Source organism: Natrix helvetica, assembly GCF_964273705.1.
Source record: "Natrix helvetica genome assembly, chromosome: 6".
Classification (NCBI taxonomy): domain Eukaryota; kingdom Metazoa; phylum Chordata; class Lepidosauria; order Squamata; family Natricidae; genus Natrix; species Natrix helvetica.
The window spans coordinates 12,202,303-12,224,131 of NC_138553.1; the positions used below are offsets into that span (position 1 = coordinate 12,202,303).

The 21,829-nt window shown below is 45.5% G+C and overlaps 1 protein-coding gene across 2 annotated transcripts in view; it reads left to right on the forward strand.

The window, feature by feature from the left end:
• Window positions 1-21,829, forward strand: part of SLC15A5 (solute carrier family 15 member 5) — a 49,563-nt gene that overhangs the window by 10,104 nt on the left and 17,630 nt on the right. For both annotated transcript variants that reach the window (XM_081957387.1, XM_081957388.1), the window contains exons 5-7: window positions 14,042-14,211; window positions 16,963-17,183; window positions 17,937-18,123. In XM_081957387.1, the coding sequence (XP_081813513.1) occupies window positions 14,042-14,211; window positions 16,963-17,183; window positions 17,937-18,123 (578 nt within the window). The remainder of the gene's footprint in view (window positions 1-14,041; window positions 14,212-16,962; window positions 17,184-17,936; window positions 18,124-21,829) is intronic.

The following is a 21,829-nucleotide window of genomic DNA, read 5'->3' on the forward strand; positions in this document are numbered from 1 at the left end:
GAGCCCACTGTACATGCTTGTAAAGGCTCATGGCTGACTGTTTTGTTTGAGATGTATGTTTTGCACCAGTTTGAGAAATGGAGTGGTGTCACAAAGGAAATTTCTCCCCTCGGGTATAGATTCTCCTTTAACAAAATCCAGGAGATCATCTCAATAACACGGGGAAAAAGCATTCCATTCCTACTGTAGTTTGAGATGTGACCCAGTCTCATCACTGAGCTCCTTACCATGGTGAATTTGGGAGAGGAGCACAGAAACTTAGAAAATGTGCTCTAATGACGCCTGAATACGTTTTATTACTGAGAATTAAAACTTCAATGAGAATGTGCTACTTTTTGTTTCCTTGGAGAATGGTTTTACTGGGTTTAGCTTCTTTATTCCCCTCCACCAGTCCTCCAAATTACTTTTGACATCTCCCCTTTTGGAAGAAATCCGTTGCTAAATATTGCAGCTGTACCGAAGGGAAAAAATATTGTTTGGTTCTTCCCAGCAAATTCTTCCTCCTTGACCTACGCAAAAGAGAGAGAATGAAAGAGAAAAGGCTTCCTTTTTAAAAATTCAATACTGGGTTTTTAATCCTTAATTAGCAACATCATTTTGATTAAATAAGACTCCAGAGAATTAAGGCTGAAGATCCATCTAAATGGTTGCTCGGGAGAATTTATTGTACTGCAGTCCTAGTAATTCAGGAGAAGGTGGGTTATTTAATCAAAGTGACATTTCCTAGTGTTGATTACAAAAGAAAAGATTAATTTTTATAAAATAGATCCTTGAGGTAATCTGAACAGGGTGTTGTAGGAGTTTAGGCTAGTTGGAGAAAGTCAGGTGAGAAAATGAATTTCTGTAAGGATGGATGGATGGGTAGGTGAGAGGGAGGGAAGGAAGGAAGGAAGGAGGAAAGGAAAGGAAGGAAGGAAAAGATTGTTGATGGATAGAAAAAGGGAAGACGGGAAGCAAAGGGGATGGATGGATGGGAGGGAAGGAGGGAGGAAGAATGGAGAGAAGGAAGGGAGAGGGAGGGAAGGAAGGAAGGCAAAGATTGTTGATGGATGGAAAAAAGGAAGACAGGAAGCAAAGGGGGTGGATGGATGGGAGGGAAGGAGGGAGGGAGGGAAGGAAGGAAGGAAGGAAGGAAGGAAGGAAGGAAGGAAGGAAGGAAGGAAGGAAGGAAGGAAGGAAAATACTGTTGTAATATAGGTAGTTCTTGACTTATAACCACAATTGGGACCAGAACCTCTGTGGCTACATAATGCAATCATTACGTGAGTTCTGCCCAATTTTATGGCCTTTTCTCTGTGACCATTAAGCAAATCTCACAAAGCAAATCCAGTTTCCCCCACTGACTCTGCTTGTTGGAAGCACCTTGGGAAGGCCAAAAATGGTGATCATGCAACCCCAGGATGCTGCAATTGTCGTAAATACATGCCAATTGCCAAGGCTCCAAATTATGATCACATGGGCTGCAGGGACACTCTTCAGAATCGTAAGTGCAAGGACCAGTTGTAAGTCACTTTTTTTCAGCACCTTCATAATTTTGAACAGTTGTTAAATGAATGGTCATAAGTTGAGAACCATCTGTATTATTATTTTTTTCTTTGGGTGCTTTGAGTCAGGGTTGGCTCCCAGTGACTGCTGGGATTTTTCATACTTATTGCCATTGATGCTTCTTCCTAGGTTTGAGAGAGAGTAAGTAGCCCAAGGTCACTCAGCTGGTTTTGTGCCTAAATTGGGATTGGAAATCATGGTCTCCGGATAGCTAACCTGGTACCTTAATCATTATTGTCTCTCTTCATAGTAATAGAATTAGTTAAATACAGCTACATCATTGAACCCCATCCTTTGTTGCCTGAAATAATCTCTCTCTGACTCTATGCTGGCCACGCCCATGCCTGGTTTAGTGAAGGGAGGGAAAGTCCCGATACGTCACGTGACGCTGCCGTGACAATGTGAGTTTGACACCCCTGCTATAGTTGTTGATTTGCATCTCTTACATTAGGTGTCATGGTTCCAAATAGCATCCAAAATTAAATCAGAGTCCGAGGCAAAGTATTCCTCAATGTTCCAATTTATTAAGAGAACCATGTTGACACATCTGGGAAAACCCAAATCTGAAAACTTTCCCCACCCAGTTGAAAGTTCATGATCTTGCCTCCACACCCACAAGTCCAACACATGGTCCAATCTCCCACTTCCATGCTGGCATTTCCACCCATCCAGTTCCGGTCAGGCTCAGAAGTGTAGAGACCAAAAGATGACCTTGGTTTCTAGAAAGGAATGTTTTATTTTGACAACAACACATTTTACTGCTTACTATTCCCCCTCCCAATTCCCCACTAATGAAACAGCGTAGTAAAATAAGAGAGAGCGTGGCAGGCCAAAGATCCAGAAAGGAATATGATTGCAGGCCTGACATTAGGGTTCAAAAGGGACAGTCCACCAAAATCTCTTCCGTGGCTCCTGGAACCCCTCTCTATTTTGGGTGGCCCTCTCAATTGAGGTCTCTTCTTCATTTTGGAAGGCGTGGCAAATGCTTGCATTATGTTCATGAACCACCTTATCAAAATAGTCCTTCACCCTGACCTTCTCCTTGTATTATTCCCCTGAAACTGGCCTGAGGAGTCATATTGCCCCAAATATGGGGATAGCACATGGCAGGGATGGCAAACCTTTTTCAGCACCGAGTGCCCAAACCAGATTGCGGGCGTACTGGAGTGCCGGAAACCCGTAGACCAGATGGCCCGTGCGCATACGTATGCCGTCCACCAGTTCTTTAGGTTTCCGGCATGCGCATGTGTGCCAGCCAGCTGGTCTTTGCGTCGATTGGAGAGCCAGAAAGCCAAAGACCAGGTTTTATGGAACTCAGTAGCCTCTCAATGCATTGAATTATAATTCAGAAACTCCAGAAAGTTATTGGAATAGCAGTCAAATAGACTGTATCTGAAAGGAACCAGGTTAGGGAGAACTGAGTTCAAGAAAGGTTAGGTTAGCTTCTCAGCTGGTCTTCAGGTTTCTAGCACTCCAGCGCACGTCAAGAACCAACTGGCCAGAGCAGCTGGCAACGATGCGCGTGCCAGTGGTGGGATTCAGCCAGTTCGCACCTATTCGGGAGAACCGGTTGTTAACTTTCTAAGCAGTTTGGAGAACCGGTTGTTAAAAGAAATCTCATTTTGTTTTTTCCACTTTACAGGGCTAATCCTGTAAGGAAGGCAGGAAAGAAACATTCTGGTGTTGTTTCTACCCTAATCTTTATTGCCCTGCTTACAGAAACTGCCTCTCCGGTTAACCCTGGTTACATTGTAACAGCTAAGGCAAAAGCGCCCATCGACGTGAGTGACGTTGAGTTGGCCATGCCCACCCAGTCACATGACCACCGAGCCACACCTACCCAGCTGGTCATTAGGGGAGAGAACCGGTTGTTAAATTATTTGAATCCCACCACTGGCGCGTGACCACAAAGAGGGCTCTGCAATCGACCTCTGGCACGCATGCTATAGGTTTGCCATCATGGGCATATGGTCTCTAAACTGTTAGCTCCACGTAGAACTATGCTCCATGAAAGTATACAAACCCCTTTTTAAAGCCATCCCCATTACTTGGCCATAAGTATGTCCTGGGTAATGAATTCCACAGATTAATTATATGCCGCGTTGAGAAGTATTGCACCTAAATCTATTTCCAGTCAGTTTCATTGGCCATAAATGATGTAGGTTTATTTAGGGAAGACCATCTCTCCGCAAACCATTTACAGAACTTTGTCATCCTTCCTCGGAGCTGATTAGTTAAAAACATAAGGAAAGGAGAAGTAGAAGAAGGGTGAAAAAAAAAAAACAAGCTCAGACATCTCTTCTTTAAAGGGCTATTTCTTAGGACAGTGTTGGAGAACCTTTTTGGCACCGAGTGCCCCATGCAGCTGCCCCGGGGCTCATGCACACAGGGGGAATATGATATTTCGGTTTTTGGCACGCGCACCTGAGGGCAGAACAAGGACAGGACAGGACAGGCACCTGAGGACAGAACAAGAAGCAATGGGTGGAAACTAATCAAGGAGAGAAGCAACTTAGAACTGAGGAGAAACTTCCTGACAGTTAGAACAATTAATCAGTGGAACAGCTTGCCTCCAGAAGTTGTGAATGCCCCAACACTGGAAGTCTTTAAGAAGATGTTGGATAGCCATTTGTCTGAAGTGGTGTAGGGTTTCCTGCCTAAGCAGGGGGTTGGACTAGAAGACCTCCAAGGTCCCTTCCAACTCTACTATTGTATTATTATTGCATGCACACCTGCCAGCTGGCCTTTGCATGTGCATGCGTGCCAGAAACCAGAAGACCAGGTGGCCGGTGCGCATGCCTGCACCGGAAATCAGGAGATCGTCTTCCCAGTATGCGTATGCACACCGGGCGGCTGTTCTTCTGGTTTACGGCACTCCCACGTGTGTGAAGACTAGCTGGCCGGTGCACCAGAACCCAGAAGAGCAACGGGCAATGGTTCACGTGCCCAGAGAGATGGCTCTACGTGCCACTTCTCTCACGCATGCCATAGGTTCAGCATCACAGTCTTAGGATGACAAGATGTAAGGAAGAAAGACACCTGTCTCTCAAAAGGAGCAAACTTCACAATTCTATTGAAATCTGGCTTCTTTGTTTCCAACTATGAAAGATCTTAAAAAGTAGTCCTTACAACGACAACTGAGACCAACATTTCTCTTGCTAAGCAAGACAGGTATTAAATGATTTTTGCCCCATTTTATGACCATTTTACAGCATATCACACAAAGGCATGGTTTGTTTAAACATGGTTCAGTGACCCGAATCTCAGTGGGTCAGGTTGGATGATGGACTCCTCGGTGTGTTTGGGACTTCCGAACAGTTGTTTCTGGACTTTTAGATTAAATATACTTTATTTGTATTGTTGTTTTCTGTGAGCTAACTGGCGTTGTCAGCAATTGGAGGAGACCACGAATGTAGTTTTTTAAAAAAAAGATAAACGGTGGCACAGTGGCTGGCTTCATACAACACATTAAGTGAATACAAAACTAATTTAGTATGTTTGGTGTTTTGTATGTTTGATGGAAACTAATCGAGGTGAGAAGCAAGCTAAAACTAAGGATAAATATTCTGACAGAACAATTAATCTGTGGAATGTCTCCTGAAGTTGTAGGAGGTTTTTGAGAAGAGATTGCACAGCCGTGTGTCTGAAATGGTATAGGGCCGTGATGGTGAACCTATGACACGCGTGCCAGCGCGCACATGACTTCGGCCTTCTTTTGAGGCCATTTTTCGCCCTCCAGAGGCTTCAGGAGTTTTCCTGAAGCCTCCGGAGCATGAAAAACCAGTCCTATGGGCAAACCGGAAGTTCGGGAACGGACTTCAGGTTTGCTCGTAGAGCAGCTTTTAGCTCTCCGGGGCATTCAGGAGCCCTCAGGAGGCTTCCCTGAAGGCTCCAGAGGGCAAAAAACGACACTACGAGCAAACCGGAAGTGACATAGGGCCTCCGTGGGGGGCAGGGGAGGCTGTTTTTGCCCTCCCCAGCCTCCTATAAAGCCTCTGGAGCCTGGGGAGGGCGAAAAAAGCACACCAAAAATGGGGGGGCATGCGCATTGGGGTCATACGCAAAGCATGGGTGTGGCACACCCGCGCATGACCCCCCTGCGCTCCCCCCGCAAGCTAAAAAAGGTTCACCATCACTGGTATAGGATTTCCTGCCTGAGCAGGAAAAACTAGAAGACTTCCAATATCCCTTCCAACGCTGTTGTACTTTTCTATTCTGTTAAAATGCCATCACGCATGATAGTTTAGTGCAGGGGTCTTCAACCTTACACGCTCAAAAAGTCACAAAGGTCCTAACCAGAAGCCCCCCCCCCCCTCATTTCTGGAGCCGACCGGAAGTCCGGTTCCCCCACCATAGAGTCTCCTCCTAGCACGGCATCCTTTTTTCTCTACCTGTCCTAACCGAAAGCCCTATCAATTGTGTAGCCGACCGGCATCAGGGAGCCGCAGCAGAGGGATGAAAGAGCCACATGTGGCTCCAGAGCCGCAGGTTGCTGACCCCTGGTTTAGTGCAATCTGGGAATCTAACCGTTGTGTATTTTTTTCTCTCCCTCCTTTAACCAGGCAGTACCACTGGCACTTTCCCCCTCTTCTTTTATTTCTTGAAGGTGTGTGTGTGTGTGTCTAAATGAGAGGAAGGAGGGATGAAGATCCAGCCTATGTTGAATTTGACTTTTTTAGAAAATGTGTAATTGCTTTGAGTTTTGGGGGGCCCTGCACTGCAAGGCGCTATTAATCTAACTTCCTGTCTTCTGAGGTCCCTATTCTGGGTATACCTTAATTGTTCACAGCTTCACTTGGAGACATCATTATTTCCTTCTAACCAAGCAACAACCAGATAATAGCTGGGATGTGAATATATATGATATTAATTGGAACAAAAGAAGCCCCCCTGTTAGGAAATAGGAGTGGATCAAATGTTTAGCTAGCGGGAAATCAACAGTTCTAAAAAAGTTGCACTTTGTGTGAGTTGCTATTTTACTCCCTCAATCTGGTACCCAATAGAGATTCCTTATGGCCTACCTTCACAAATGGATTTGTGTGTGCGTACGTGTGTGCTTTGTAACGCTACAACTATTAAGATTGCAAATTGGTAGCAGATAAATGGAAAATCAGTACAAATCAGCAGCGGTTGAATGCCTAAGTTGAGTACAGTCTTGTTAAAAGAAACTAGATACTCAGTTGTTCCATTCTGCTTTTTTTTTTCTGACTATAGCAGGGGTGTCCAAACCTGGGAACTTTAAGACTTGTGGACTTCAACTCCCAGAATTCCCCAGCCAGCCAGGCTGGCTGGGGAATTCTGGGAGTTGAAGTCCACAAGTCTTAAAGTTCCCAAGTTTGGACACCCCTGGACTATAGGTAGTCCTTGGTTTACGACCATAATTGGGCCCAACATTTCTGTTGCTAAGTGAGATAGTTTTTAAGTGTGTTTTTCCCAATTTTTCAGCTTTTCTGGCCACGGTTGTTAAGTGAATCACTGCAATTAAGTTAATTGACACAGTTATTAAGTGAATCTGACTTCTCCATTGCCTTTGCTTGTCAGAAGGTGGCAAAAGGTGATGACATGACCCTGGGACACTACAACCGACATAACTGTGAGTCAGTTACCAAATGTCTCAGTTTTGATCATGTGACCATGGGGACGCTGCAAGGATCATAAATGTCAAAAATGGTCATAAGTCACTTTTTTCAGTACTGTTGTTATTTCAAACAGTCACTAAACGAACTGCTGTAAATCAAAGACTATCTGTAGTCATTCTGGATTGTCTCCCTTTGAGATCTGTTGACTTAATTCTGATTTGAATTCTAAACTAAAAAAGGAAAAGCAATATCCATTTTTTTTATTTAAAAAAGCCCTCTGTGAAAACTGAAGTGTACAATCAGACTAATGTTTCTCAGTCTGGATGACTTTAAGATGGATGCCGGCTGGGGAATTCTGGGAGTTGAAGTCCACCCATCTTAAAGTGGCCAAGGTGGAAAAACACCATGTACTTTCTTCAGGATATAGGGCTGTAAATGCTCTGGAACAAAGATTATTTTTTTCAAATTTTATTTATTTTATTTATTAGGTTGTGAAACATGTACAAGATAGCAGGTATAAGTATGAACATGGACATGAATGAAGGAAATGAATACAAATAAATGGGGACAGTAGGACAGGGACGGAAGCAGGGGTGGGTTCCTATAGAAGAGGTCCCACAAATCTACAGTGCCGTTTAGAACCGGTTCCAGCTCCCTCCCCCACCCGTCCGCACATCATCAAGATGAAGAGCGAGAGGAGGAATTCTGGGAGTTGAAGTCCACAAGTCTTAAAGCTGTCAAGTTTGAACACCCCTGTTTTTTTTTCTAAAGGGTTAGGGGTGCAGGGGTCTTGTAACCTGACAGCTTTAAGACTTGCGTGCTTCAAATGCCAGAGTTTCTGAGGCAACATTTTGGTTGCTAAGCAAGAGTGTTGTTAAGTGAGATTCACCACATTTTACAAGTCACAAGTTACCCAGTCACATGGCTGGCAAGCACCCACACCCGGTCACATGGCCAGCAAGCCACACCCACAAAGCAGGCCACACCTACAGAAGAGGTTCTAAAAAAATTTGAAACCCACCACTGGACGGAAGGCACACTGGAGTGCTTATGCACGCCTCTTTTACAGACTTTTACAGACAGGAATGGGGTGAGGTCCACAGTAGACAGTTTAAGGTTGAAGCTATGGAGGTTTGAGGATGAAACAACAGAGTCAGGTAGAGCATTCCAGGCGTTGACCACTCTGTTGCTGAAGTCGTATTTTCTGCAATCGAGTTTGGAGCGGTTTACCTTGAGTTTGTATCGATTGTTTGCCCGTGTATTATTGAGGTTGAAGCTGAAGTAGTCATTGACAGGTGGGACATTGTAGCAGACATTTTTTTAAAGTTTTTATTTTTAGACAGACATAGACAAACAAAACATAAAACCATCTTCAATTACATACAGTGTGTCGATTGGTTACAAGGTTTTTGTGCATCCTTCCCATAGTCGTCATTTACAATTTATATGAAATCACATATTATCAAGTCAAATATCTTTGTATACCTTATTATCATTGTACCACATTTATTTAACTATCACTATTATTCCTTCATTTTAAACGAGATATTCTAGATATTGGATTCATTTATATTATAACAATTCATTGCATCATCTTAAATCTATCTAATAATAATATATATTTATGTTATATTCCGTATCATTCTATTATTCTTGTATTTATAACATTCTCTAGCATCTTTCATTTCCATGTTTTTTTATCTAACCACTTATAAAATAAATCCCATATCTTATAAAATTGTTTATCTTCCTGTTCTCTAATTTCAAATGTCAATTTACTCATTTCAGCACGTTCCATTATTTTATGAATAACTTCCTCCTGAGTTGGTCCCCTGTTTCCCCGAAAATAAGACCTCAATCAGACTTTTGAATGCATGCACTAAAATAAGCCATCCCCTGAAAATAAGTCCTCCCCAAAAATATTCCAACAGAGCAGCAGCCATGAGGTAGCCACACTCACCTCCTCCTGCACTTTAAAAATAATAAGACATCCCTGAAAATAAGGCCAAGTGCTTATTTCAGGGTTCAAAAGAAAATAAGACCCTGTCCTATTTTCGGGAAAACACGGTATTTTCTCATTTTTCCAATTTTTAGCAAATACAATTCTAGCTGCTGTTAACACATTTACAATCAAATATTTCAATTCTTCAGACAATTTGAGTACTATGCTTAGGTCCTACTACGGGAGGCGCAGTTCCAGATTATCCTTTTTGATTCTGACACACATTTTTTGTAGCCATTTATATTATTTTTCCTTTACCACCTTCTCTTCCATGGTTAGTGAATTTTTAATTTCTGTTGCTGCTAAGGGTGGATATACTAATCAAGATACTAAATGAAAGAGCACTTACTTGTGCTGCTCTGGGCCTAAAATACATGTGTAACAATTCAATGTTTTAATGCTTATCTGAGCTACTCATTCCCCATTATCTGTAAGTAGAAACATTCAGTGAGTTAACAAATCCCTATCTTTGTGAGATTGAAAGTTTGAGCAAATTCATCCATAATCTGAGAGGGAAAAGTTGTGATTCCTCATATCATAGTACATAAATCTGCCCTACGTGGAACTCACACCTCTCGACAATCTGAAGTTGCATTTACGTGTAAACTGAGGAGGCCCCAAAGAGTGATAACTCAAGCGTAGGACAGAATCTATGCATGCAGGTGGACTTAGATTCAATTTATGACCTCTCCAAGTAAAACTCAGAAATGCCCTCCTCCGAAACTTTGTCCTTTTTGCCAGTTTATGTGAACAGTATTAAGGTACACAAATTGTAATTTTTCACAAAGTAGATTTCCAGTGTCCTAGCTACTCCGTAGATTTATATTGCATCATTATTTCTTCTATGTGGATTGCCCCGCTACACACACACACACACACACACACACACACCAAGAATTCTGAAGGTGTGTATTCAAACCCCCAAATAGGTCCTCAGAAAGTACTCCTATTGAGCAGGTTGGATTCCAAGTTCAGCACGTCAAGAGTCACTGGTTAGACAAGTCCAATGAGCACACGCAAAGTCCAGGAAAGCAGTCCACGAGTCAAATGGGTCAGGATAGATTGGCATGAGGATACAAGGGCTACACTACTGTCACCTATTTAACCCCATCCCGAGGACTTGAGTGATCAGGGCACATTGCTCCAGCAAAACTCAAGTCCTTGGGATGGAGTTAAATAGGTGATGCTAGTGCAGCCCTTCGTGAGAGGTGAGGTTGCCTCCTCGCAAGTAGTCTAGTTGATCGATGTTGTGCCTGCCTCCTCTCCACCGTACATGTCCTTGGATCGGGAGGAGATGTGGACACCACCTCCTCTTCATTGATAACCGGCAGCACCTCCTGGCCAACTTGCTACAGCTGTGGCTTGCCTCACTCAGCTTCAGCCTGTCACTCCTCCGATACTCAAGAGGTGTCAAACTCAATTTCATTAAGGGCTGCATCAGAGCATTTGCATGCTTTCAGGCTGCTAGGTTGGCAAGAGTTGGGGCAAGTAATGGAGGCTCACACCATCACATGGTGCTTGGATCTCAAACCTGAGCTGTCAGCTTTCTAGCTGGTAATCCCAACATTTTTCAAGAGCCGTGGTGGCGCAGTGGTTAGAATGCAGTACTGCAGGTTACTTTTGCCGAATGCCGGCTGCCTGCAATTTGGCAGTTCATATCTCACCAGGCTCAAGGTTGACTCAGCCTTCCATCCTCCTGAGGTGGGTAAAATGAGGGCCCAGATTGTGGGAGGGCAATATGCTGACTCTTTATAATGTTTAGAGACGGCTGTAAAACACTGTGAAGTGTTATGGAAGTCTAAAATGCTATGCTAACAGCTGAGCCATCATGCCTCCCGGGAGCTCAAGTGGTGGACATTCTTAAGAAAAGACTGGACAACTAATTGTACAGAGTGGATATAAAAACTCCTGCCTTGGGCTGAGGGTTGGACTAGAAGACCTCCAAGGTCACTTCCAGCCCTATGAATTTATGAGGGTGAAGATTTGTTCTTCAAGCTTCTGGGTTGGTTTCCAAACATTTTGTTACCAATCTAGGTAACATCTTCACTAGAATTTAGGGGATGTCAGTGTCAGTGATCTTCTGTTTACAAGGGCTTCAGGTGTGAGTGTGTCAAGTGAGGTTCTTGTGATGGGTCAAGCATGAGTCATCAGTCAGTCTTTTGATGGGTCTTGCGATAAGGAGATTACCTCAAGTCAGGGTCATTGAGAGAGGAGCTGCTGGAGGGGTTAGCTTGAAGGTCGGTTGAGGGTCTTGGTTGAAGGTCGGTGCCAGTGGTGGGTTCTGGATCCCGTTCCAACCGGTATGGATGGAACGGGCCCAGCAGCGTCCACATGGATGCGTGCAGCGCATGTGCTTGCATCTTAGCGCCTCTGTGAGCCTCCGCAACGCTCCAGCTGCTCAGCAGAGCAGAGCGCAGGCGCTGTACACACCGTGCGCGGAAGCACCAAAGACTTAAAAGATCGGTAAGGAGCTTGGGCAGGCGGGTGGGCCCTCCGGAGCACCGTACCGGAACGGTCGGTACTGTCTCTGGTTGACTGTGTGGTTGATTGGGATTCTGAGGGGTTCATAAGCTGGTTGTAGGTCAATGTGTGTTGTTGGAATGGCTTTTGGAGTGCCAGCCTTCAATGAACTCATGAGCATGGAGAGTGATAGTGCGACTAATGATTTTTGTGTTGCTCCAATCGAAGTGGTACATTTGGTGTCAGTGTGGGTAAAGATTAAGGCAGTGATGGCTAACCTTTTTGTCCTCATGTGCGACAGTGCTCCCGTGTGTGCCCACACCCATAATGCAATGCATGCATGACCCCCTCCCCCATGCGCCTTGCCCCCTGCACATATGTGCATGATCCCCCACACATTTCCCCTCCCCCCCACGCATGTCCGTGTGATCCTCCGCCCTATTTTGTGCCTAAAAGGCCTCCCTGAAGCCTCCTGGGACCAAAAATGGAATGCCATGGGGGGGCGCAGCACACACACATACACACACACACAACCCGTTTTGGGCCTAACAGGCCTCCCTGAAGCCTCCTGGGACGAAAAATGGGGCAGGGGGGATGCAGCACCCCCCTGCCCCCACACATGTGCGCAAGACCCCCTCCCGTCCACCCCACATGCACGCATATCTCCCACATGCATGGTACCAACCCAAAAATCAGCTGGCCGGCAGGAGCCTCGCGGACATGCATGGTGGAACTAAGCTGGGGAACATCTGGTGTGCCCGCAGAGAGGCATGCGTGCCATAGGTTTGCCATCACGGGATTAAGAATTTGCAATCATGGCTTTGACTACTTGCCGCTGTTCATGGATCCTGGTTTTTACTTGACATGGAGTTTGTCCCACATAGAATTGGTCGCAGTGATTACAAGTTGATTTTATTTCTACTGCTCAATTCACCTCAGTTGGATCTATCATTATTCCATTCCTCAACTGCTGTCTGTATTCTCTTTGGCCCATTAGGCAGCTCTGTGGCTCTGACTCAGCCACTGCCATTCTGCTCTAACAAGATGAAAGATAGTTTAGTTCAGTGTTAATACCCACCGGGGGATTCCCCCAGTCGCTCGTCTTCCACCATACAAAGATTCTGCCTTGACCTTTGGCGTCCCTGAAATGCTCTTGGTCTAAAATTACTGGGGTTTTAAAAACCACTTTTGAATTATGTCTGTCATTGTGATAAAAAGAAAAAAAGAAAGAAATCCAACAGAGGTCCAATGAAGGCCACCTGGCAAAAATCCTCGGTGGAGAAATTGTCACGTGAAAATTGTAGTGGGAGTTCAGGTGGTCCTCGACTTACGACCACAATCGAGCCCCAAATGTATGTTGTTGTGAGGAATTTGTTAAGTGAGTTTGCTCCGTTTTACAACTTTCCTCGTCTCATTTGTTAAGTGAATCACTGCAGCTCTTCAATTAATAACATGTGTCTGGGTTCCAAATAGCATCCTCAAGAAAATAAGAATCCAAGGCTAGAGATAACGCAAAATTGCAATTTATTAGAAGAGCCATGTTGGCACATCTGGGAAAACCCAAATCTGAAAGCTTCCAGGTTTTCCCCACCCAGTTGAAAGTTCAAGACTTTCAACCCAGCACCCACATGTCCATCACATGATCCAATCAGTCACTGTCCCAAAAGAAGATTCCTCCCAGTGACACCCTTCCAGGTGCCGGGGTGAGATGACCTTGATTCTCTGAGAAGGAATGTTGTTATGACTACAAAGCTCCCATACTCTATACTAGTGATGGCTAACCTTTTTGTTGTTGGGTGCCAAAAATGCAAGTGCGCCTGTGCGATAGCACGTGTGTGCAGCCATAATGCAAAGCGCCCCCCCACATGCACATGCGCGCACAACACCCCCACACTCCCATCACATGCGCGCCGCACTGTTCATCTCCAAACTGAGCTTGGTATTTCCTCCGTGAAAACGGTCTCCCCCAGCTCCCCGGAGGCCCTCTGGAAGCCAGAAACGGATCGTTTCCGCATTTCTGGTAGGCCCATTGGGCCCGTTTTCCATCCTCCACAGACTCCGGGGGCTTTCCTGAAGCCTGAGGAGGGTGAAAAAGGCCTCCCCCCGGTCCTTCGGAAGGCCAAAAATCAGCTGGCCAGCTCACATGCCGGCATATATGGCTCTGCATGCCACCTGGGGCACGTGTGCCATAGCTTCGCCATGAGGGCTCTATACAATTCCCCCTCCCACTGTAAAAGATGGCGCCCAAGCCTGACAACACGGTTGTTAAGCAAATCTGGCTTCCCCATTGATCACAAAAGGGGATCACGTGATCCCGGGATCCTGCAGAGCACCGGCCTGGGTTTATCGTATTCAGAATTGCACTGCAGTTTCCATTTTTGAAAGGAACCAGCTACTTCTCACACACTTTTCATTTGTCTCTGAAAATAATGATTGTTGCCATTTCCTCTTACAGGTTTTATTGGTTGGTCAGTCTCAGTTCAGCCATTGTCTTCATCAGCATTTCATACATCCAGCAGTCGGTGGCTCAAAATCTCGGTTTTCTTATTCCGTTCGTTTCCGTCCTGATGGGACTGATCACAATTCACATGGCGCGTAGTGAAATGATTTATCAGCCCCCCAAAGGTAAGCTGTTACATGATGTGCATCATTAAATCAAGTGGGACGACATACTACCTTTTCAAAATTGGCCATTTAATTAGCCAACCACCCCAAAATTTCTGTTGCTAAGTGAAACATTTGTTAAGTGAATTTCGTCTCATTTTACAACCTTTTCTTGCCAATGGTATTGAGTGAATCACTGCGGTTGTTAAGGTGGCAAGAGCAGTGGTTAGATTGCAGTATTGCAGGCTAATTCTGCCAACTGCCAGCAGTTCGATCCTTACCGGCTCAAGGTTGACTCAGCCTTCCATGTTTCCGAGGTCAGTAAAAGGAGGGCCCATCCTGTTGAGACAATATGCTGAGTCTGTAAACCACTTAAGAGAGAGCTGTAAAGCACTATGAAGCGGCATATAAGTATATGTGCTATTGCTATTGCCACTGCTAGTAACACAGTTGTTAAGTGAATCTGACTTCCCCCATTGACTTCGCTTATAAGAATCTTGTTTGCTTCTGCCTGACGTTGAGAAAGAGGGACCAGCCCAAAGTCATCGGGCTGACTTTGTGCCTAAGGCACAATTTGAATTCGGGGTCTCTGTTTTTTTTTAACCAAGTGCCTTTTAGCACTACACAAACCCTAGGTCTGAGAGAGAATGATTGGCACAAGGGATGTCAGGGTTATGAGAGAAGCAGCGCTTTGGTTAAAGCTACTCCCATTTCTAAATAGCTGAATTTAAAACCTTGTTTTAGCTGCTTCCAATCAGATGACTTGGCTAGAATTCTCTCTCAAGCCAATAATTCAAGTCCATAAGTGACCTTAAAGAAATTGCCGAGTTCTATTTTAAAGACGTCTCTTCCTCTCTCCCACCCCCCCCCCATCTCCTCTCTCTCTCTCTCTCTCTCTCTCTCTCTCTCTCTCATATGTGAGCCCAGCATATGTCAAGCAAGGCAATGTCTTTGTGTTCGGCTATAATTTTGACAATTGGCAGTTGACCAAAGATTGAGGTAGGGTTGGGGAGAATCATCTAGAGCGCCATATAGCCTTTTAAACTACTGTAATTAAGTAGCATAGATTAACTCAAGGTCAGAGGAGAACACTGGAGCCAAGATTTAAAGGGGAAAAGTTACAAAAGTAGGAAAGGAATATTGCTTATAAAAAATACTTTAGTCAATTCCTACAGTTTTGTTCCAACATTCCAATATATAGTAAGGTGCATTTTTGGAGATACATATAGTCATGCCCTTGTTACAGACGGTCCTTGACTTAGAAGGCTTTCCCCAAGCTATTTTTGAACAGAATAACAGAATTGCCCAGTTTTGGGCCTAGCAGCCTCCCTGCAGCCTTCTAGGAGCAAAAATGGACCGTGGGGGGAGAGGGGCACACCACACACCCCTACGCTCTGTTTTGGACCTAGTAGGCCTCTCTGCAGCCTCCTGGGAGCAAAAACGCACCACGGGGGGGACGTGCCGCCCCGTCTCCCATGCATGTGTGGCAGAGTGCTTCAGAGCGCCCAGATGGCATCTGCTTTGGTCCCCTCCACTCGTGGGCCAAGGCTGATCCTGCACCCATCTGTGGCTCCAACAGCAACTCCTTAGGGGAGCTGAATCCTGCGGACTCATCTTGCAGAGCTAGGTCCGGTTGCGAGGGGTACCTAGGAGCCAGCTCTTTGCACCTGGCTCCCAGGAGTTGGCATTCCCTCTCCGCGGACTCCACAGCTTCCACCATGGCTTGTGAAGGTCTCGAAACAAATAGGTGATCCGTCATCTGCTGGTTTCCCCACGGGCTTCTTCTCTTCCTCCATCTTCCCTGAGTCTTTACGTCGCCCAGGTTCGGGTTGGCGCTGGGGCTCAGGACCCTTGACACAGAGACTTGAAAATCAGCTGGCTGGTGGGTAGCGTGCATGCATGCGTGGTAAAGCTGAGCTGGAGTGATGGTTTGTGCCCCCGGAGAGAGAGCTCTGTGTGCCACAGGTTCACCACCATGACAGCTGTAGTATATTTAGTAAAATGCAGGTTTTCTGCCCTATGCCTTTAATCCTTTGAATTATTAAGTTGGATTTTGTGGCGAAGAGAGATTTCTAGGCCACTAGAGCAGCGATGGCGAACCTTTTTTGGCTTGAGTGCCACAAGTGGGGAGAGCGCAGGGGGGTCGTGTGCGGGTGGGCTGTACCCATAATGCATTGCGCTACCCCCCCAGTGCGCATGCGTGCACAACAGGCGCTACCCCCCATTTTTACATGCTTTTTTCACCCTCCCCAGGCTCCAGAGGCTTTATAGGAGCCTGGGGAGTGCGAAAAGAGCCTCCCCCGCCCCCACACCGGAGGCCCTCCAGAGGCTTCAGGGACCGTCCGGAGGCTTCCCTGAATATTCAGAATGCTTAAAACGACCCTCGGAGGGTCCCTGAAGCCTCCAGAGGGCCTCTGGGGGGTCGGGGGGCTCTTTTCGCCCTCCCCAGGCTCCTATAAAGTCTCTGGAGCCTGGGGAGGGCGAAAAATGGCTTTTAAAAACGGTGAATTCATCTGGCCAGCGCGTGCATGTGCACTGGCCAGCTGACAGGGCAGCGCTTTGTGTGACCTGACAAATGGCTCCGCGTGCCACCTGTGACATGCGTGCCATAGGTTCGCCATCACTGCACTAGAGCCACAAACCCTAACCTAGTTTCTTTACCAGTTGAAATCTGCCAAAACTTTCAGAGAGGAGAGCCAGCTGCTATAGCAGGCAGATTCAATCTTGTAAAGTCTGTGTTGTAGAGTATTAACTCCCTTGTCTTGTTCTTAGGTAGCTGCCTGTTGACCGTCTGTGGCATAATCATCAATGCACTGAAGGTGTGTTGCGTCCAGTGCCGCTATTTCAGTGGGAACGTGGCCAGCTGGCTGGACCACGCCAAGGAAAACTATGGAGGCCGCTACACCGAAACACAAGTGGAAAACACAAAATTGCTCATCCGTCTCTTTCCTTTATTTGCCTTCCAGGTCCTTTATAGATCGTGTGTTATGCAGGTGAGTTAATTACCATATTTTTCGGAGTATAAGACGCACCCAAGTATAGGACGTACCAAGGTTTAGAAGAGGCAAATTAAAAAAAAAGTTTTTGCACTCTGCAAACCTCCCAAAACGGCCCGTTTTTTGCAAAAACGAGCCCATTTTTTTCCAAAAAAGGCATGAATAGTCTTTAGGGGGCTTGCAGAGTGCTCGGGGGGGGAGGGGGCAAAAAGGAGCAAAAAACAGCCTGTTTTTTATGAAAGCGGGCCCATTTTTTGTAAAAAAAAGAAGGGGGGGCATGGATAGCCTTTAGGAAGTGTATAGAGTGCTCCTGGGGGCTGGGGGGGGGGTAAAATTGAGCAAAAAACGGGCCGTTTTTCGCTCATTTCTGCTTTCCCCAGCCCCCAGGAGGTCTCTAAAACCTTCCTAAAGGCTCTGCACGGCCATTTTGGTGAAGGGGGGGGGGGGGGTTCGGGAGGCAACAAATGCTGTATCCAGTGTAAAAGACACACCCAGATTTTCAGCCTCTTTTTTGAGGGAAAAAGGGGCGTCTTATACTCCGAAAAATACGTTATGGTTTTGTTTTAAATTCGATTCGGTTTGGTTCAGACGCACACTCTTGTCTCTTTAATTTTAGCATGCAACACACATCCCTTCAAAAATGGAGGCAAACAACAAACAAAAATAAAACCCCTTTCTTTTCTTTCTTTTCCATGAGTGGAAGGAAGTTGGATCACCAACCAGACTAAAGCATTTCTCTTTGCTATTCAGATCCCATCCGGATATAATATACAGGCAATGAATTCCAATCTGAATTTGAATGGATTCCTTTTGCCGATCGCTGCCATGAATTTAATAAGCATCTTGCCATTTTTAATTCTGGCGCCCCTTCTGGAGTGTGTCAATGCTTGTTTATTGAACGGCAAAACAAGTGGATGGTATCCTATGATCTGTATTGGTGAGTACTAAAAAAAAAATATGGTGCAAATTATTTCCGGTAGTCCTCGATTTACGGCCACAATCAAGCCAGAAATTACTGTTACTAAGCAAGACAGTTGTTAAGTGAGTTTTGCCCCAGTTTACAATCTGTCTTGCCACAATGTTTCAGCGAATCTGGTTTCTTCATTGACTTTGCTTATCAGAGGGCCACAAAATGTGATCACATGACCCTGGGACAATGCAATTGTCATATATATATATATATATATATATATATATATATATATATATATATATATATATATATATATATATATATATATATATATATATATATATATATATATATATATATATATATAGTGTGTGTGTGTGTGTGTGTGTGTAATATCACTCACTCATCATGAAATCTTCAGAATTGTAAAGCCTACAAACTTGAAATTTGGCACAAATTTTGTAGCTGTGCATCATTAGGGGAGCTTCATTATTAAATAGCTTCTGGTAGTTAAACGATGTATATTTCGTATTAAGAAAGTATTTGGGTGTTTTTATTTATTGAGCATGCATTTGGTCAACTTTTTCAAAGCGCTCGTGGCCATTTGTTAAGTAGCCTATGATGTGCAGAAATATCGCTTCACTTTATACTATTGCTTGCAAATTCAAAATAGAATAATCCACGTAACAAGGTGCCCTTTTTTTATGGCCCAAAGCCAGCAATAAAACATTCCGAAGTTAATTGCAATCTCATAAATCAAATCAGGGTCTTATGTGAAACCAATTGACATATGAAGTCCCAAACCCAGAATTCTCCTTCCACACATGCATAACCTTACCATCAAAACTCATAGGAGAAATATTTTGACTGAGCAGGGATCCCAGACTGGATAGCGATGGTAAAAGGTAGGAAATCAAATCTACAATGGTCTGACAAATGCAAAATGAAAACAAGGTACTTCAGCATCTGTCCACATAGGTGGCAGCACCTTGAAAGCTAAAGGAAATTGGCTAAGCAGATCAGATCCAGCTAAGCTTTTGAGAAGCAACCATTAGGAATCCCAGAGGTGCTTTTCCCAGAGGCAATTGGATTTTGTTTTTCCTGAAGAATCCAGAACTGTGGTCATATGGCCAGCCACATGACCACAGAGACGTCTTCAGATAGTGCTGGCTCTTCAGCTTTGAAACGGAAATGAGCACCGCCCCCTAGAGTCAGGAACGACTAGCACATATGTGGGAGGGGAAACTTTACCTTCACCTTATTCATCTCCAAAAAAGATGAATACTCCAAAGCAGTATTCGTCTCCAAAGCCAAAGAACCGGCGTTGTCTGGAGATATTTCGACAGTCATGTGGCTGGCATGACATCACAGTACAGCACAGAACATAGGGCAGAACACGGAAGGCTTCTACCTTCCTGCATGTTTTTATGCAGTACATATTCATCTTCTTGCCTTGGCATACTTTCGAACTGCTAGATTGGCAGGAGCTGGGACAGGTAATGGTAGCTCACTCTGTCCCATGTCACTCAGGTCTTGAATTGCCAAGCTATTTGGTGATCTAAGACTCAGCGTCTTAACCACTGAGACACAGCGTCCAGTGGTGGGTTCCGGATCCCATCGCAACCAGTATGCTGCGATGGGGCCGGGCATCCACCACGTACATGCGCGCTGTGCATGCTTGTGCATCATCGCCCTGCGATGCTCTAGCTGCTTGGCGGAGCGTCACGCAGCCGCCGTATGCTGCGTTTGTGTGCGCAAATGGCCCGGTTGGGTCAAATACGGGTAAGGAACGCCGGTGGGTGGGTTGGTGGGTCCTCCGAAGCACTGTACCAACGGTACCTAGTGCACCGTACCGGGGCGTACCGGCTGTAACCCACCACTGACAGCATCCCTCTGAAAAGACAAATGCAACAGGCATTAAACTGTTCAGCTTTTTCCTGTTGTCCATCACCATGTTGCTATCTTCTCCAACTATCAGCCCTGACCTGTGTTTGGTATTCATTGCAAGACTCAGTCCTGATCCTCTCCATTCAGATTTGGGCTATTTCCTGAAATCCTGCTTTTGGGATATGCCCCTCTTCGCTCATTCCCAGCTGCGGTATTGGCTACTTGCAAAGTAGAACAGCAGCTCCCGATTTCTGCTTTGGAGATGACTTCCCGTTTGCATGAACTGGAGTGCTCACCCTGCTTGAGCTGCCTCCCATCCTGCAGTGCATCTTAGTTAGAAATCAACATTTCCCGTATCCCTCCGTTTAATTTGGCAAGCACGTAGCATGTGGCACAGCTAGTGCCGAAAAGACAGGAAATATTAATCTGACTAGAATTAGCCTAATTAAGTTTGTTGTTAAGCTTTGCGCAAAGTAGAAGCACATGAAACAGCAGGTGGCAATTACTCAGGATTTAAAATAAAATAATGTCTCAGCTGAGCTGCAGAAAAGAAGATTTGGATAATGTTGCTGACAATTCTTTCAGTTACATGTTGGCCTAGAGCAGGGGTGTCAAACCCAATTTCATTGAGCATCAAGGCTGTGGTTGACCTAAGGGGGCCGGGGGGAGGGGTCGTGGTCGACTGGGTAGGCATGGTTGATTGGCTGGGTGTGGCTGGCAGCAGATTTGGAGGTTGGGGAGGAACATGGGCCAGTCCTGGAGTCTGGGGAAGGCTCAGACGAGGGCTCTGCGTCAGAGGCAGAGAGGGGACCAAGCCCATCTGGTAGTTATTTGCTGCCTCTGGAGTCTGATATCAGCGATGCAGAAGAACAGCAGGAGCCCGTTTCCAGTGTGCGCATGCGCAGAGCTGCCAGAAGGCAAGAACAATTATGAAAGCAGAGTCGACTTGGGAGTAAGGCTTGGAGATGACTGGCCCCTCCCATAAGACATAAAAGAGAAGCGAACGGGACATGAGCTTTTGCAGGGAGCAATTAGTTCATCTGTTCAGTTCAAGCTTTGAAAAGTTCTGTTTGACTCTGTGCTAAATTTGGCCTTGCTCTGAATTTGGCAATTAGGTCTCTGGCAGCATTCCAAGGGAGACAAGTTGGGTATTTATCAACATTCCCCTGAAAGACTGTGGCAACTCGAGCAGACATCTGTCGGAACCTTCACAGACTGTTTGTGAAGCCTTGCTGACTGATAATAATTTACAGCTGTATAAATAAAAGAAGATTTTTGGGACTAAGATTGTGATTGATGCTTTATCCGGAAGCCTAGGTCAGAACAGAAGCGACGCTGGATTGCCCCTTACATTTTCCAGGGCAGGCCCGCGGGCCAAATCCAACCACATTGCGGGCCGGATCTGGCCCTCGGGCCTTGAGTTTGACACCCCTTGCTTAGACTCTAATGGCACTGCAAGAAAGATTTGGTGTTTCACTTGGTGTCACAGAAGAGATATCGGATGTCCAGATTCTTCTTTCTCTGGTCTCATTGGCAGGGTACACGGAGTGATTTATAAGTGTGTCTGAATGCGATGCTGCAGGGTGGTGTTTCTCAAATAGCAATGCTAGCTGGGGAATTTTGGGAGTTGAAGTCCACTGATATTGTCGAGATTGACAATATACCTCGACGTACAGCCCGATTTGAGTCCCAGATGACTGTTGCTAAACAAAGCATTTGTTCAGTGAGTTCTGCCCCATTTTACGACTTTCCTTGCCACGGTTGTTAAGTGAATCACCACAGTTGTTAAGTTAAGTCACACGGTTGTTAAGGGAGCCTGGCTCTCCCGTTGCATTCGCTCATC